The sequence below is a fragment of the Nicrophorus vespilloides genome, unplaced genomic scaffold (genome assembly GCF_001412225.1).
Source record: "Nicrophorus vespilloides isolate i.1.1-1 unplaced genomic scaffold, Nicve_v1.0, whole genome shotgun sequence".
Classification (NCBI taxonomy): domain Eukaryota; kingdom Metazoa; phylum Arthropoda; class Insecta; order Coleoptera; family Silphidae; genus Nicrophorus; species Nicrophorus vespilloides.
Window position 1 is genome coordinate 30,105 of NW_017095845.1, and position 18,698 is coordinate 48,802.

General features: G+C 33.0%; 3 protein-coding genes across 4 annotated transcripts; 2 read left to right on the forward strand and 1 right to left on the reverse strand.

Moving 5' to 3' along the window:
- The first annotated feature begins 571 nt into the window (after window positions 1-571).
- Window positions 572-3,046, forward strand: LOC108566573 (transmembrane protein 231-like). Its single transcript, XM_017926541.1, has 5 exons — window positions 572-1,043; window positions 1,347-1,510; window positions 2,302-2,430; window positions 2,482-2,710; window positions 2,766-3,046. Exons 1-5 carry the CDS (start codon window positions 905-907, stop codon window positions 3,023-3,025), a joined length of 921 nt encoding a protein of 306 aa, XP_017782030.1. The 5' UTR covers window positions 572-904; the 3' UTR covers window positions 3,026-3,046.
- Window positions 3,047-3,049: 3 nt separating this feature from the next.
- LOC108566580 (mitochondrial import inner membrane translocase subunit Tim21) lies at window positions 3,050-3,834 on the reverse strand. Its single transcript, XM_017926552.1, has 2 exons — window positions 3,267-3,834; window positions 3,050-3,210 (listed from the first exon to the last, which is right to left on the reverse strand). Exons 1-2 carry the CDS (start codon window positions 3,765-3,767, stop codon window positions 3,085-3,087), a joined length of 627 nt encoding a protein of 208 aa, XP_017782041.1. The 5' UTR covers window positions 3,768-3,834; the 3' UTR covers window positions 3,050-3,084.
- A 301-nt stretch (window positions 3,835-4,135) lies between these two features.
- On the forward strand, window positions 4,136-9,894 carry LOC108566658 (PQ-loop repeat-containing protein 1). 2 transcript variants are annotated; one of them, XM_017926646.1, is made up of 5 exons: window positions 4,136-4,622; window positions 5,793-5,929; window positions 6,068-6,133; window positions 7,423-7,639; window positions 9,092-9,894. In XM_017926646.1, the coding sequence occupies exons 1-5, from the start codon at window positions 4,420-4,422 to the stop codon at window positions 9,282-9,284; spliced, it is 816 nt and encodes a 271-aa protein (XP_017782135.1). In that variant the 5' UTR covers window positions 4,136-4,419; the 3' UTR covers window positions 9,285-9,894. The 2 variants fall into 2 exon arrangements, with proteins under 2 accessions (XP_017782135.1, XP_017782142.1); XM_017926653.1 differs by lacking the exon at window positions 6,068-6,133 and having other exon boundaries at window positions 4,144-4,622.
- The last annotated feature ends 8,804 nt before the right edge of the window (window positions 9,895-18,698 follow it).

Here is an 18,698-nt window from a genome sequence, read left to right on the forward strand (position 1 = left end):
ATAAGCAACAGCTCGAGGCTTCGGCTGCAATCCGGAAATCTGTACATATTCGATCATTAATTATACGTTCGTAAAACACAAATGCTTACCTCTGTGATTATTTTACGACCAGTTTATCCTCGTCTTCGAAAAACTACGATTATTAAACCATCAACAGAAGTAGAAAAAAAAATAGACAACAGTTTAAGAACAGCTTAAGAAACATAAATTTTATAACTTTATATTTAAAAGTATAAAGAATCAAGGAAAGCCGTTTATTCATTTGTTTTGTTTATTAGCTTATATAGTTATTAGGCAAGTTTTGACCCAAATATTATTTCTAAATTTGTCCAAAAAAAAATATATACTTAATACTAATTTATAGTAAAGTTTATTAGAAAATCGTATAAATTTGTATGTAAATTTGATAACCTCCAATCAGTTTTTTTTTCTGGATTATATAAAAAAAACACAAGACTTTCACTTTTGTTTTTTGGTACATTTAAATTTCTTAAAGTTTTTAATTTAATTTAAATATTTAATTTTTTTTTCTAAAGCAATTACAATCATTTGTTTTGTCTAATTAATTGCATTAAACGTGAATAAATTGTTGTTGTATAAAAGTTGACAACTTTATTGCCGTGTCCCGACGTAAATCTTACATCCATCGATTAATTGCAATCAAAGAAGCGTGCGAAACAATGGAACGATGAAAGTAATTTGCGTGCGTGACTAAGTATTTTGTAAATAAAAAAAATAATAATAAAGTTGGCGTGGGCATCGTTTGTTTACGTTTCCGGTTGCGGTGGCAACGCTTCGTCCGCGTGTTTACAAACAAAGTAGCGGCTTCATTTTTATTTAAGATTCGCTTAGATTTATTTGTAGATTTTTTTGTACATTAAGTTAATTAGTTTGGAGGTGAAAGATGTTGGTGGTGGACGTTTACGAGAGTAATCTGAGGATTGTGCACAAAGCAACATTCTTCTCGAAAACTGCGTGGTTCGTTTTCGCTGTTTCCTGTCTCTCCCTGATATTCCCATTCGTTTTCTCATACAGAAGTCGAGGTAATTACAAAATTTCAATAATTATTAACAGTTTTTGTAGTTTTATAATGATTTACAAATGGGAATTTAATTCGTAATTGTTAGAAACAAAAGAAAAATTAGTAGAAACGTCATTAATGACGTTTCTCCTAATCGTCATCAATGACATTTCTCCTTATTTGGGTATTTAATAATATTAATTTGGTAATATTGTTTTTAAGTTACATAAAATAATTTTCAAATATTAAATTGTTACTATAACTTTTCATTGGAAAATCGCTCTGGAAATGATTTTAATGTAAAAATGTGATGGTTTTCTTGTAGGTTTTTGGTTGAAGCATGACACGTTCTTCGAGCAACCGGACGTGCGATTCAGAGGGGAATTCCTATTCGTCGGCATAACGAACAACCTGAGCAACTTGATCATCTGCAATAACTTCAATTACGTTCAGGAATTCCAAGCGTTCGATACATGTACAACAGTCAAGGTAAAAAAAAAGCTGAATTACGTTTTATATTTGTTAGAATTTGTCTGCATTTGGACTTTCTCCATTCAACTTAACGCACGAAAGGAATCATGATTCATGGCGTTCAAATTAATTGATTATTTTTAAAAGTGATTCTTTCATCTCTAGAGATGCTCACACTCTAAGCCAGTGGTTTCCAAACTTGAAGTTATTACGCCTCCCTCAAAAGTATGTAATCATTTGGCGCCTCCCCTTTCATAAAAGGAACGCGCATTACAGCAATATGGATAAGAGCACAGGAATATACTTGCTAGATTCCCCAAACATTCAGCTTTCATATGCATCTTTTGGATTCATTCTATCTATTATAGTTTTCGAGAAAATCAATGAAATGTAACAACACTGCTTTTTCGAGCATTTTTAAAACTTTGAACACGAATTACAGCCAGACGGCTAAAACCACAGTAATATATCGATACTTGCTAGATTGCCCAAACATTCAGCTTTCATATGCATCTTTTGGATTCATTCTATGTATTATAGTTTTCGAGTAACAATGAATCGATACTTGCTAGATTCCCCAAACATTTAGAAGATATTTGGAAAATTGCTCACTGCTACTAATATTCGCGCCTCCCCTTAGACTAGTTTACGCCTCCCCAGGGAGGCGCGCCTCACAGTTTGGAAAACGCTGCTCTAAGCTTCAGTTGATACGTCAAGTATTTGACAACTTGCACAAGTTACTTGACTACTTTTGAGTGTATCAACATTTAATATATGAAATTGATGGAGAAATTATTGTTTATTTGCAGGTCAGGGAGATTGACTACAACTTCGATAAGAGAATTGACACTTTCGGCTTCCAAATGAACGTGAATCTTCCAATCGATGAGCAACTGCAGCGTTTCACTTTAATTTTAGGTTTAGATTATAAGCTTCAAGTAAGAAAACTTAAGTTATTATCAATCTCTAAGTAACTCTCTTAATTGTAGTCAACTTGTCCGTTGGTTATGCAATCTGCGATCATAATCCAAGAGGATTCTATAAGAGATTCCCAAGCTTTCGATCTGCGAGCCAATTTACACCTGCACCAGAATTCTCCACTGAAATGCATCAATAAGCGAACGGATTACACCTACAACTTCAATATCTTCGACTCTGATCAAGACTACGAGAATTACCGGATCGAAACTATACTCCGACAATACTTGGAACGGAATGGTGCGAGATTTATTATAAGAATCTATTTGATTAAGTTATTTTTTTTGGTTTACAGTGAGTACGCATCTGGGGGAAGTGTACAAATTCGCAAAGCCCGGAAACGGAGAGGAATTTCGCATCGAGTTGACTGTGCACTATCCGGAAGTCAAAGTCAACTATAAGACGAGTTTCTGGCAGGTCGTGAAATTCGCCTGGATTCAATATTTGGCTGTTTACGTGGTCTTCGCATACATTGCTAAAAGAATCGTGCAATACGTCTTCGACAATAACTTGCTTCTGCATTACAAGCTTTGTCCGTTCAAGAAGAAAGATTGAAAGTAAAACTCAAAGATTTATTAATTTGCTATTGCTATATATAAAAAAAATTTGGTTGATCACATGAGAAGCTCGGTGGGCGCTTGCACCGTCTGATATCTGTTATCCTCTAAAACTATCACATTCCTAGCCATGTCGTCGACCTGCACCAGCAAGTAGCGATACTCGAAATCCCCAGATGCGTTCTAAAACAAATCCAAAGTTTAATACTCAAAGATTCAAAACCACACGAATCGATTACTTCGATCATCTCCAACTGCGCCGTTCCCTTATGGTAAGTGCCTTGCAAATAGAACTGCATCCTCAAGTGCTTCTTTCCATCTTTTCCGATGAACCCTGAGTAGTTCGGGTGTTGCCTCCTACCTCTCCTCGTCTCCTCACCGTAAGCCTTAATGGGATACCCCAATTTATCTTCAATCCTTGTATCTGCTAAGCATTTTTTCACAGCGGCTGTGTAAATATTGTTTGGGCTACGACTCGAGAACAACTCATTGAATACAGCATAGAACAGAGTGCCGGTGACACCCACGCCTAGCAGTATAACACCCAAGTAAGATGCAGTCTTCGTCGTCTCTTTAACCTTCTCTGCCAAAGGTCTTACATCAGTTCCAACCTCTGACCCTGCCGAAGATTTCGTTAAACTACTCTTCGTGCTTTTGTATCGGTTGAATATTGCGTTGAAATTCCTCACTTCCAATGGGTTTCTGCGTCTGAGCGCCGGAAACAGCAGTTTCGAGATCATCTTGTGCACCGGGTAATGTATTATTAGTTACAGGTAAACATAACCTAACTTTATCAGGTGTTAGCAACATTCAGAGCTATAGGCAACTCTATATACATACTTGTATAATTTAAGTATTTTTCAAACTTGTAATTTTAATTATAACGTATTTCATTACAATTATAGTAGTATCATGATGTATGCAAAACTTCTATTATGTAATTTAATGGAAAAATTCTTATTTTTTGATTGATATAAATTTGAAAAAGTTTTCTACTTCAATTTAGTTGGGCGAAAGGTCGATAGAGGGCAAAACTTGTTGATCTTTGTTAATTAATGAAATTCTCGTCGTTCCCACGTTATAAACTATTGTATTGTTCGCTAATGTTGTTGAGGATTGATTTTGATACATGTTGTAGATTTCAGATGTTGTTTTCGTTGTCTTCGGATATCGCTTTAAGGGAAGGAGGATGGAAATCAGCTGTACTTGACATTCGCATCTGACGTGAAATGTCAGTCTGACACTTGAGTGAATAGGCCACCTGCTTGTGGAAGTGGGGCAGCCGAGTGTGCCGAGCAGCAGTGCGGTGCAAAACATGGTACTGGTGTGAGGTGTTTCCCCATATTTTTTTTTCCTTCTCACCACTGCAGAAAGGACTCCTCTCTGATCAGGATGGATTGGGTGATATCGGATGAGCTGTCCCTGACAGTGGGCCACCTTGTTGGCTGGGTGAGCGCAGGTGCCATGATCATCGGTGGTGTCATCCCCTACATACCGCAGTACAAGCAGATCAAACAGACCCAGGATGCTGAAGGTTTCTCGCTGCTCGTTTGTCTTGCCCTCCTCATTGCCAACACACTCAGGATCATGTTTTGGTGAGTATCATCAGCAACCCAATAGGTCACTTCTTTCACACCACAAAGTGGAGCAGATAAAGTGTTGATAAGTACAAGAACTATGAACCCATGAAACTATTTCATAAACAATTCAATAAAAGAATTTCATTTGTTATCTCTCAGTTGAGTTATACAATTATTATGTGGACAGCAGCAGCCTTGATTCAGAATTTCATACTTTATTGAATTATTCCTGTCCAGCAATTATTTGCATCTACTTAAATTTATAACTCAATTATGCGATGACTTCACTTGTTTCACATGCAAAGCCTCTTGATTTATTACATGCAGTATTTCATTTCACATCAAATAAAAAAATTATACAATTTTTATAAACAATTCTCAGCAAAACTTTTAATTTTGTTAAAAAAAAAACATCAAATTACGTGAAACAAGCTAAAAAAAAAATCGAATTGCCTCAATCGAATTACTCGAAATATTTTTGATACGATTGTTTTTTTTTGTTTGTTATCAAATCGTATAATTAATAGTAGGCGACCTTGGATCTAATTGTTTCAAACTTCGCAAGCTTTGATTTTAAAAGCAATCAAATTATTTTATAATTTAACTTAATTAATACAAGTGAAATATTGTTTTTTTTCTATGGATATTTCTTAAATTTATTCATGGTTTTAACTATTTTTTAGTAAATTGTTCCAAGAAAATGAGAAAAATTGCGAATAAAACAGTTGAATTTTATGTTAATTAATAGTAGGCGACCTTGGATCTAATTGTTTCAAACTTCGCAAGCTTTGATTTTAAAAGCAATAAATTATTTTATAATTTAACTTAATTAATACAAGTGAAATATTGTTTTTTTTCTATGGATATTTCTTAAATTTATTCATGGTTTTAACTATTTTTTAGTAAATTGTTCCAAGAAAATGAGAAAAATTGCGAATAAAACAGTTGAATTTTATGTTAATTAATTGTAGGCGACCTTGGATCTAATTGTTTCAAACTTCGCAAGCTTTGATTTTAAAAGCAATGAAATTATTTTATAATTTAACTTAATTAATACAAGTGAAATATTGTTTTTTTTCTATGGATATTTCTTAAATTTATTCATGGTTTTAACTATTTTTTAGTAAATTGTTCCAAGAAAATGAGAAAAATTGCGAATAAAACTGTTGAATTTTCTGTTTTCAGGTTCGGTAAACATTTTGAATACCCTTTGCTGATCCAAAGCTTCATCATGAACATAACAATGTTCACTATGATCCATCTGTGTGTCCGTGTCCGAAATAAGAATCAAATCATGCAGGCCCGTCAGCGCATCTTCACAGGTAAAGAAACACATTTAAACTATTTTTAAATCTTTGTTTTATTTACGTTTTCCATCTTATTTTATTGTTTCTGTTTGTTGTTATCTTTTTGTTGTTGTTGTTGTTGTTTTTCTGTTGTGACTTTCTTCTTTTTGGCAGCGAGACCGAGCGAAGTGGTCAGGTTGCTTCAGGCTAAGCCTCCGTGCTGCGTGCACAGTATCTACGGTAAACAAGAACAAACGAGTTAATCTTCGCTTTTGCAACTGTTTATTTATTTAAAAAAAAATAAATTTCAATAGTCTTTTCACGCAATTCGTTCCATGGGTTTAATCATATCTTTTTACATTCATCTATCAATTGTTTCATTATATATGATTACACAAGGGATGTTTCAAAAGTTGTAGTCTTGGCAACGTCATGAATTGTTGCAATTGTTGCAAAAATGAGAATGACATCAGCCGCCTTGACTTTACTATTGTGATTTACTGAAATTACAATATTCAATGAGAGATTGTCGCAATTAGCGTTAACGCAATTTACACTTATCTGTCGGATAAATGAGGCACGCGTTTCAACTACTCACTGTACTCGCTCACTGTTTCCTTTGTTTTTTTTTGTAAATTATTATTTGGGAGTCGTTAGATTACGTGGTTTATGCATGCTTGCTTGAAATTATCACTAGATTACGTCTGCTTGCTTTAAACTTCACCAGATAACGAGCGAAATCAAATAAACCAAGGACTATCATGAATCACCCTATATATATATATACACATACATATTTATGAATATTGATAATGATAGTAGTGAGAGAGATACAGTGTAAAAATCGAACATTTACTTATTTTCTACGATTCGCATGATCTAATAACTACTTACTAACGTTTCGTTATGTTCCCTCGAACCTGGGATCGTCGGCACGCCAGACACACGTGACTTTTGTTTCTCTCATAGCTTACATGATTTTTAACAGTCCATTTCATAATGCATGTTTTCCTTTCTTTTCGATTATTTATAGAGTACTTTCATAATCGAATAAGTAGATTTATTTTTCTGTATATTCGATTACAGTATTACGTAAGATTATAGTCGCTGAAAACTGAGAATGTTTTCAAATTTTCTAAAATAGTTAATTGATTACATTATGAAAAGTTCTGTTATTTGTTTTTAATTGCTTTCTCAATCACGTAACAAAACGACGAGTGTAAATGCAATTCAATTGTTTCGTTTCATGAGTTTCAAAAGTAAATACGACGCATTTTTGTCGTTGTTGTTGAACTGCATTTACTTTTATTCTATTTGGGGAAAAAATTCAGCTGAAGCCAAAATGAAACCGAAATAATTTCATTTCTTAAACCTTTCAGCAATTTTTCTTTTCGTTTTCATTGCGAATGACTCATTATTAGATTTATCTAAACTCTAATTATTATTAACTCCGCATGTTGGGATTACTTTTTTTTTCATGATAGTTTCTGATGGTTTTGTTAATTTGTTTTTTGCTTCTTTTTCTTTAGATTTCGACTCGAAGTTCTTCTGGAATTGGACAGATTTCCAGTCGTACATGGACTGCATGCTCGTCTTCACGATCGTCTCGTCCTTCCTCATGTACCTCCTCATGGATTACGTGATCTTCGTGGAGACGGTCGGATTCCTCGCGGTGTTCACCGAGGCGATGCTCGGCGCTCCGCAGCTGGTGAAGAACTTCAAGAATAAGTCGACGGAGGGCATGAGGTTTGTTCTAAATCATAATCGACGTTCTGTCAACTCGAATCAAAGAAAAAACGTTATAAGAGTGCTTTTTCATTCATTTCTTTATCAAAGCACACTTATATGAGCTTGTTTTAATCCTTTGCGGACGAGCGGCGGGTATATCCACTATATCTTTTACACAGCAGACTTTGATTATGAAAAAATAGACGCAAAATAATATTGAATAGCAGTTTCGCAGAAAACAATTGAAAATGGGACATTTAACGTTGATTTTGTATAGTTTTTTTTTAGCGTTTAATTGTTTAATTAGAAATTCAAAAGATCACTTTCTTTGCTGCATATCTATTCGTTGTTTTTACTATCATTCCGAAAAGTCATTATTCAATGGGAGGGCATAAAGAAGTGTTTAATATGATTTGCATTAAAACTTTAGTTTAGACTTCTGGGACACGTCATTAAATGTCAAAGGGTTAAAAATCTTTGTCCGCAAAGGGTTAATTCTTGATTTCTATTGAAAATAGAATATAATTGAAAACAGCCAGAAGATGGCGACATGATAATACGTTTGAGAAACGCCGATTTAAAGTTTTCGAAGCACACTTATATAAGCATGTTTTAATCCTTTGCGGACGAACGGCGGGTATATCCACTAAATCTTTTACACAGCAAATTTCGCTTGTGACTTATCATTCCGAAAAGTCATTATTCAATACTTGTAATAGGGCATAAAGAAGTGTTTAATATGATTTGCATTAAAACTTTACTGGTTATTATTTTTATTCTTAATTCATTGTAAAAATCTTTGTCCGCAAAGGGTTAATTCTTGATTTGTATTGAAAATAGAATATAATTGAAAAAACAGCCAGAAGATGGCGACATGATAATACGTTTGAGAAACGCCGATTTAAAGTTTTCGAAGCACACTTATATGAGCATGTTTTAATCCTTTGCGGACGAGCGGCGGGTATATCCACTATATCTTTTACACAGCATACTTCGCTTATGACTTATCATTCCGAAAAGTCAATACTTTAATACTTGTAAGAGGGCATACAGAAGTGTTTAATATGATTTGCATTAAAACTTTACTGGTTATTATTTTCATTCTTAATTCATTGTAAAAATCTTTGTCCGCAAAGGGTCAATTCTTGATTTCTATTGAAAATAATATAATTGAAAAAACAGCCAGAAGATGGCGACATGATAATACGTTTGAGAAACGCCGATTTAAAGTTTGAATGGAAGCGATGAGACGTTTAGACAGTGGGTGCAGAGCGTGTTAGATTGGATCGTGTGATTAGCTGTTGAGGTTTTACTGCGGTCGGGCCCATCGTTCTATTTCGGTGCGATCTAATCAAAAATCGATGTGGATTCCCCCCTTTGGGGACGACCTTTGCCTTCGGCTCCGCCAAAGGGCGCGACATTCATTTGCTATTATAGATATGTCAGAGGTGTGTATCCGGATATTTTTAGCATAACCATGGTCGCCCTCTGGACGTTCGGGGACATCTTCAAGACGGCCTACTTCTTCATCCGGGAGGCGCCCCTGCAGTTCTGGATATGCGGCTGCCTGCAGGTCTCCATCGACTTGCTCATCCTGCTGCAGGTGTACATCTACAGGTGCAACGAGGAGCCGAAGCGGAGCCGATCCCGTCGAGGGGATTGAGTAGTTATCATTTGGACACACGACACTGAGGAGGGCAAGACACAACAGCAGCAGCAGCAACAACAAAAACGAGACGAGAACGATGAAGAGGAAGACGATGAGGAGGAGCGCGATGATGATGAGGAAGAGATGATGGAGCAGGGGATGAACGAGGAGGAGGAGCAGGAGGATGACGAGGGTAATATATTGACTTGCGTAAAGTCGGTTAAAGATGATGATGATGGGGGTTTGGAAAACACTGATCCGGAGGACTCTCAGATCAACGGAACGGCCGTGATCTGCAGGAATTTCGAGGTGGACGTCGAGATCCACGCGGACGGCGACGGCGTCGATCCGCCGCTCCGCCGTCCCCCGCGAATTCCTAATAGTAATAATAATAATAATATTCATAGTAATAATAATAATCCTAGGTACAAAAAGCCTCCAAGAAATGTTAGTATGCTTATACACAGGCATACCTTATGACGCATCGTACGTTTCCATTTTCGCGGACGGTAATTTCTGTGATCCCACCAAAGATCATTAAAGACATTTTTTTTTTAAATAATCGAAACGCGCGCGGCAATCTACCACCAACTATCATACAAACATTTTCCTCCCCAAAAAAAAACAAGTAAATAACAAGTATTAGTAAACTAAAGCATCACCAATTAAAACCCTAATCCCTAGTAATAATTAGGCTTAATGTGACATTTCAATTAATTAGTTAAAATGCTCATAGTAGATGGCGCTAACAACAATAATAGCGTTTAAGATTCGCGCGTTGAAAATGAATTGATTCGTTGAAAAGGGAATGCCTTTACACGAAAATATAAAGGTTACAGTGAGCGGGACACTGGGACAGCGTGACAGCTGTCACCGGTGATTGATTGTGTGCTTAGTTGGTGGTTTTGTTCCGAGCAACGGGCGTCGCGATTAAAGTGTATAAAATAAACAAAATAATAATTATTATATTATTAAATATATGTATAAATTTAAGACGAGTGGAAAAACGTGGCATGCATCAACACAAACACATATATTCGAAAACCCTAGTCTCTACATAAAATATTTTTATATGTATTTTTTAATTTATTTAAGGAAAAGAAACAAACAAATCCCCCTGAAAAAAAAAGAAAAGAAATTTAAAGAGTATTTAGAGGAGAAATCATCGTAAAAAAGAGGTTAGCAAATTGAAGAATTGAAGAGTAATCGAAATAATAAATATTATATATGAATTTGTATATGTAAATTATATCATGTATTAGTCAATTACGAGATGGATAAAAAAAAATTAATTAATTAATTAACGAGAATCAATCATTACTTCTTCGTTTTGGGTATATTAGCACAAATCTAGTTGCCGTAATGCGTGATTAGAGTTTAGGCAATCGCTGTGCGAGGAGAGCGAAACCGGTGCGCGTTTGGTTGCCGGCACCGATGAGAACCCGGAAGTTGTTCGGGTTCGTTAAACAAAAATTAAGTTACCTCGATTAGTTAATAAATAATAATAATAATAACAATAACGAAATACAAAAAGGAAGGAGAAAAGTACATTATTAATTAATGAATTAATCTGGATTTTATACGGCGAATTCTCTTGATCTTCCATTTTACCTAACTGTTTTCATTATGTTCATTATTTTTCAACATTCCACATTGGATTCAATTTAAGTTTTATTTTTGTTATCGTGATCAATTGTCTTTTAGAACTTATAACGTTGGCAATATGAGCTTACAACTCATTGTATTGTTGCTTTTTTTTTCTAGTACGTTTTTTGTTTTAAATACTGCAGCGCTCCGAGATTCCAATATCCTAGACATAATTAATCTCCGTTGGTAACGGTTTCCATAGTAATTAACGCATGCATTGAGTGTAAATAACTTAGTCGCATCTGTTAAGGGGAAGATAACTTGATTACACCAGATTATTAATTAAGAATGAAACGTAAATCTGTGTACGTGTGAAACGTTTAATTAATTATTTAATTAAGAATTACGTTTATAGAAGAAACCTAAGCAATAAGCTTCCATAGAGACAAGACGTTGTTTGTAATTAGTTTATATACGATGATTCCTAATTGTAATAGCATGCCAAAATTATGTTATTTTTCTTTCTTCTCCCTCAATTATTATTAATAATTCTCAATCAACGTTTGCCATATTAGTTTTAAATTTGGAAATTAATAAATTTTATTTAATTTTTATATTGTATAATTATTTTCTGCTACTTCTCAATGTTCTCTCTTTACATATCTTTGTTGTCATTCTCTGTTTTTTTTTCAAATTATTATTATTTCGAGCTGGAGGTTTGCAGGGTAGAAACAAAAGAATTTGAAAATGAACGAAACAAAAGAGAGAAGCGACGAGAAAATGTTTCATGCTCGGTGATCGATAAACCCTGTATTCGAGTTGACAGCGAAACGAGAAACATTTCTGTGAATATGTAAATACGTGTATAAAAGTAAAAGGGAATACGATTAGCGATGAATATGCGAAAGAAATAAAGAAATCTAATTGAAAATAAACACAAATATTCTCATTTTTCCTTTCCATATAATCCTTACCATACAAATCCATACAAAATATATTATATAACAGTGTTTTTTTTAAATAATTTAATCATAATCGAATCAAATTGAGTGACAGTAATAATAAAACAAAAACAGTTACATAAAAATTGCTTTCGGTTACCATGGAACGTATCCATGGATTTCAGTTGCTTTAGCAACTTGTTACATGGATTTCATTTGCCAAAAATTTTTCGTCCACTCAAGTCCGTTCCACTTGTGTCGTGCTAATTTGATATCACCTTAATTAACAGGTCTCATTCAACAGGTAAAGAAAAGGATGAATCAACATGTTCGTGAAATCTACTATTTTTACAATTCACACTAAATATTGCTTATGAAATTATTATATTTAACGATTCTTAAAGAATCCTTCTTCATGGAAATCTATTCTACTCATGTAATTAATCAATTAACAAATTTAAATTATTTTCAAAATTTTAATGTGTATGTTTGGTTGCCTATTATGTTTGTGCCACAATTTCTTTTATTGAATTAACTATGAGATTAATTGCAATTAAAGAGTATACTTTTGTTAGGAAAGTTCAATTTTAACTGAGTATCAACTACAAAGTTCTTGAATGAATTGAATGTTATAACTTTGACAATGTTAACATAATCACCAATTCCAATACGATTCATAAAATACATTGTTTAACTTTTTGTATTGAAAGACGTTTTATCAATCAATTGTAAAAGAAAAGTTTTAATAACGTCTTATTTTATTTATATATTTTTTCTAAAGTTTAGAAAATAAGTATTTTTATTTCATACTGAATATTGTATATATTTATTTAAGGTTTCCATGGAACAAAATAACAAAATCGACATTTTGTTTTTACTTTTTAAATCAATTAATTAATGTTTCCATAGATACCAAACAGAAAATAAAAACAAAATGAGAATATCCATAATTTTGTTTTCCTTTTCAACTGTTTTATTCGGATTTCAATTCCTTTTTTCTGTTTTGATGTTGCTGCTTTTGAAGAAGTCGATGAAACCGGAACTGAGATTTACCTGTGACGATAAATCCCTCTCGACGAAACGGTCGTATCTAATTATGGAAAAGGTCAGAGGGTCTCGCCTCGTCCCCATGCATATTCATCCGATGGCGCAACTATATTTAGATCGTCGTTCCGATTTTGCTGCGAAATATAATTAAGTCGAAACCATTGTTTCATAGCTCTGTATGGCAATGATTCATATATATATATATAAACGTCGCATAGGAAGATCGGATTCTAATGCGAAAACTGGAGCAAACGGGACGGAGAAAGCCGTACAAGTGAATGATGATAGGGTTCATCCCTAATTATCCCATTACTAAATCTATATTGAATAAACATATTAAATTCAATTATTTAATTGTCAGATTTCCATGACAACCAATTCAAGTGTTTATTTATTTAGAATTAGCAATAAGAAGGAACTGCATACAATTGAATAGTGTACATTTTTTTATGCAAATCCACACTATTCGTGACTTCAGTAATAAATGTTTATCAGCTGAACTAATTATGTACACAAGACAACACATATTTTTGTATGATAAACGTTTGCATTTGGTGCATCTGATTGCAAATTAATGTACAATGTCACGCACACTGTAGATCAGCGTTTCTCAACATTTTTGTCGCGTGTCCCAACATATTTGTTTATAGCATAGGGTGACAGCTGTCATTACACATGTTCTATTCCCTTTGACACATGATGACAGCTGTCATTTTGCGTTCCAATATTGGGTTACGGCTAAAATGTTAAGATGCAGATGGAGCATTATATAATTGTGTTAGGTAAAAATGGATTAAGATTAAATTAAATATTGTTTATTAAATATCTGAAATTATTTTGTAATTGTAATGTATCGTGTCCAAACATATTTGTTTATAGAATAAGGTGACAGCTGTCATTATCCAAGTTCTACTCCCTTTGACACAAGATGACAGCTGTCATTTTGCGTTCCAATATTGGGTTACGACTAAAATGTTGAGATGCAGATGGAGCATTATATAATTGCGGTAGTTAAAAATGGATTAAGATGAAATTTATTGTAAAATAAAGATTCTAGTTCAAAATCTTAAGAAATAAATTAGTTGTAAGAAAAATGTAATTTATTTATTGTCGTTTACAATTACCATGACAACCAGTATAATAAACAATTGTTACATACAGTAATATTTGTATGATATTGTAATTATCAATAATTTTTATATTCGATAAATTGAAATATTCTTTATTAAATATTTGAAATTATTTTGTAATTCTATTGTGTCGTGTCCCAACATTTTTGTTTATAGCATAAGGTGACAGCTGTCATTGTCCAAGTTCTATTCCCTTTGACACAAGATGACAGCTGTCATGACCAAAATGTTGAGATGCAGATGGTGCATTATATAATTGTGTTAGTTAAAAATGGATTAAGATTAAATGAAATATTGTTTATTAAATATCTGAAATTATTTTTTTTTAATAAAATATCATATTTTTGACATGACATGACATGAAACGTCATTTTATTTATTGTTAATTTGTTAAAAAAATGTCATCTTTTTGTCACCCTGACAACCAATATAATTGACTAAAACTTCTCAATGTTCACTATCAAATAGAAGTGTTTTTGCTCCAATTCGATAGTTTCCATTTAATAATCAGCCGAAAGAAAGTACACTTTATTTTTAGAACGAAATAAATATGAATCGTTGCAAAGTGTTGTGATAATGGTGGAAATGCGATTTACGATAGAATGCTTATGGAGAAATGTTGTTTTCGGTGGAGCACGTTTCGGTGATGGGGGCGCCGGTGCTGCCGTCGCGATGGGCGCAATCGTGAGAAGCGGGGGGCGGCTGTTGTGTAAAAGGCGCACCGGAATCGATCGTTTTCAGTACGTCAGCGCGATCCAAGAGTGCAACAACAAACATCGACGCATCGGAGGGTCACGGTTTTTATGTTGCCGTTGTTGTTATCGACTGGAGTTTATCGAATGGAATAATAAACGAGTAAGTAAAGCAACCAACTTTAACTTTAACCTCGGTCATTAGCCTAAAACAGAACAATAAACAAACCGTTTCCAAAACAACGCAACGGTTGTTGTTGTTGTTGTTATTGAATCCTTTGTTTCGTTGCTCTTCTGTTTACAACAACAACGCCGATTGACGCACTCTCCATTGATAGATAAGCCTTGATATCAATCGAATTCTTCAATGCATCAATTCATATATTATTTTTTTTAAATCTTAATTTCAATCTGCAAATTTAAAAACCAGACATAATTCAATATGCAAATCATCTTTCCGATTGAACGTAACCAAATGATTTGTCTACCTGAGAGTTAACGAGGTGAGAGAGCGCACGTTGATTGCGGCTCGCCCGGCGCCTCCACCAAAAATAATAATAACTTCCGTCTCCAATTTATTTCCTCGGTCTTCATTAAATTATCATCGCCGCTCGGGAAAGAAGAAAAACATCGTTTATCTGAAATCCATCGACACGAATCAAGTATTGTTTATCAATATATGCAAAGTACGTAAGCAAAGGCAACTCGATACAATTTTCGTAAACATTTCATTACGATTATGTAATTAGATTTGCAACTTGAAAACATGCCAAAAATTATAGATGTGTTTCGCTTATTTGTGTACAAATCGATTCAAGTTTTAATCAAAACAATATTTCTTTTATAATTTTATTGCAATGGAATTGAATATCATTTAAAATATAATTATTTATAAGATTTTGACAGTTTGAGAAAGAAGTTTAATAAAAATCAGATGTCACTAGAAAATGACAGAATAATCATGCTTTCACTGTATAAGAGTTTGACAGTCTGAGGAAGAAATTTCTTAAAAATCAAATGTCACTAGAAAATGACGGATTAATCATGTTTTCACTGTATAAGAGTTTGACAGTTTAAGAAAGAACTTTTGTAAAAATCAAATGTTAATAGAAAATGACAGATTAATCATGTTTTCACTGTATAAGAGTTTGACAAAGAAATTTCATAATAATCAAATGTCACTAGAAAATGACAGATTAATCATGTTTTCAGTGTATCAGAGTTTGACAGTTTGAGAAAGAAATTTCATAAAAATCAAATGTCACTAGAAATTGACAGATTAAACATGTTTTCACTGCATAAGAGTTTGACAGTTTGAGAAATAAATTTCATAACAGTCAAATGTCACTAGAAAATGACAGATTATTTATGTTTGACAGTTTGAGAAAGAAATTTCATAAAAAACAAATTTCATAACAATCAAATTTCACTAGAAAAAATGACAGATTAATCATGTTTTCACTGTATAAGAGTTTGAAAGTTTGAGAAAGAAATTTCCTAAAAATCAAATGTCACTAGAAAATGACAGATTAATCATGTTTTCACTGTATAAGAGTTTGACAGTTTGAGAAAGAACTTTCGTTAAAATCAAATGTCACTGGAAAATAACAGAATATTTATGTTTTCACTGTATAAGTGCTTGAAATGTTGAGAAAGAAATTTCATAACAATCAAATGTCACTAGAAAATGACAGATTAATCATGGTTTCAATGTATAAGAGTTTGACAGTTTGAGATTTTTTTTTATAAAAATCAAATGTCATTAGAAAATGACAGATTAATCATGTTTTCACTGTATAAGAGTTTGACAGTTTGAGAAAGAAATATTTTGTAATCAATATTTTTTACATTTTCAATATATCTAATCAAACTATTTGTCATATTATGACAAATTTGTCATTTGAATGAAGTTACATTCGTTTTTCTTCATATTTCATCTATCACTTTAAAAAAAAAATTAAACCATTTTTTTTTACATTTCCATATATTTAATCAATGTTATCATATGGAAAACTTTCTTGATTTGAATTACATTATATATCGAATTTATTTCATTCATTCATCTATTGAAAATCAGTGTGTTATTCAAAAGTTTCCAAGGCTCGATTTGAGAAGGGTCACTTATAACTGTAGCGAAGTGAAATTTTGTCTATTCAGAAGAATTGAGTAGAAATTTTTCATTCCATTCTGTAAAGTATTGACAGTTTCAGAATTAAATTTCAGACGTCACAATTAACAACTGTCACTTTGTAATTCCATTTATGAAATAAGATAGTTTAGTTGCATAACTTATGTATAGTAAAGAGTTAAATTATGATTTTTTTTTTTAAATTTTACCATGATATTAATATTTTTTTTTAAATTCGCATTTTCAAAATAATCAAATTGAATTGAGAATATTTACATGAGAATTTATGTTTTATAATAAAAGAAAAACTATATTTATTATCTTTCTAACAAATTGTAGAGTGTAGCCGTCATTAGTACTGACAATTTGCTCCAGTTTAAGCTATACAAATTGCAGATCCCTGGAGTGCTTAGCAACGATGTTTCTGCTCCGTTCTTCCGCGAAACACATTCGCCGTGTTTACTCAGCTTTCGACCCTCCAGAATAAATAAATTACGAGTACGCGTTTTTATTTTTTTTTTCCTCCCCTTCTAGACTACAGAACGTAATTAAATCGTCCCACTCTAAATATAATACACGTGCCTTTCATAATATATATATATATATTTGATTTTTGTTTTCTTCTCTTGTTTTCGTTGCTTTCTGTTTCAATTCACCGCGCGCTACGATATAGGATAACAAATGGCTCGAGTCGGATCAATATTCAATTAAACTTTGAAATCATATTTAATCCCTCGTTTCGTTTCGTAATTAAATGCAGGATCTCCGTGAACGCAGGACTTCTCGTTAAGTTATTCATCACTAATTAGCGAGGAGGCTTTGGATCCTTCAAACAAAAACAAAAAAAAAAAAAATTAATGAACGATAAAAAACAAAAGCGAATGCGTTATATTAGTGCTGAGCAAACAGCGGGACAAAACAAAAATGTATGGGGGGATATGGGGGGAAATCCGTTGAATATTTATTCGACGAGTTGTCGGGTTATCCCCGCAAAAGCTATATTCTGCACATTCTGGAACTGCAAAGAAGAGCGTAACACTGATGGACGATCAATAATGGTCCAAGCCGGAGTTTGGAAACTTCGCGAAACATGCGACACTGAAGGAACGGCCTGAAGCCAAGTCGGGATTCCGGCGACTCCGGGAAATCCACCGAATTCCTTCCTAGTCTTAAACAGATTCCAAGAAACAAATCCCGCATTGTTTGGTGATAGTGGCGCTTAGATGTTATGAAATACGTGTATCTGTAATGCTGTCAATGTCATTTAAAATATGACGTCTTATTTTATCGTAGATGTCACAATGCAAACTGTCACTGTCACATACAACCTCTGTATACAAAATTGTAACTAAGAATTAGCCAGGAATACTTGGACATTCAAATTTCTCAGTGTAACGCATATCAATATTGAAACTCTAAAATGCGTTAGGCATAGCTTTTAAACTATTTTTTTTTATTACGGTCCTGAACTATTTGTAAGTCAATTAAAAAGATAGTTTGGTTGCCTAATATATTTGTAATAAGAAAATGTTAATAATATGATTGTTTCAAACAATAACTATGTTCGAAATAAGAAAATATTAATTAATTAAATTAATTAATCAATCTTACTTACGAGTTTATGATGCAATTGTGATTTAAAAAGTTAATAGATAATGTCAAAATTAAGTGAGTTAAGTTATATAATTTTATTATTTCCAACTTATGTATGATTGGTTATCAACATTGATTTAATCGTTTTTGTAATACTTCTGTAATTTGTTATTAATATTTGATATTTACTCTACATTTGCTGATTCAATCATTAAATATTCGAATTAGCGTTACAATATATAAATTGATTTTTTTTAGTTGTTGTTGTTGTTATGAAAACAATATGCGTGGAGTTTATGTGTTTTCATTTA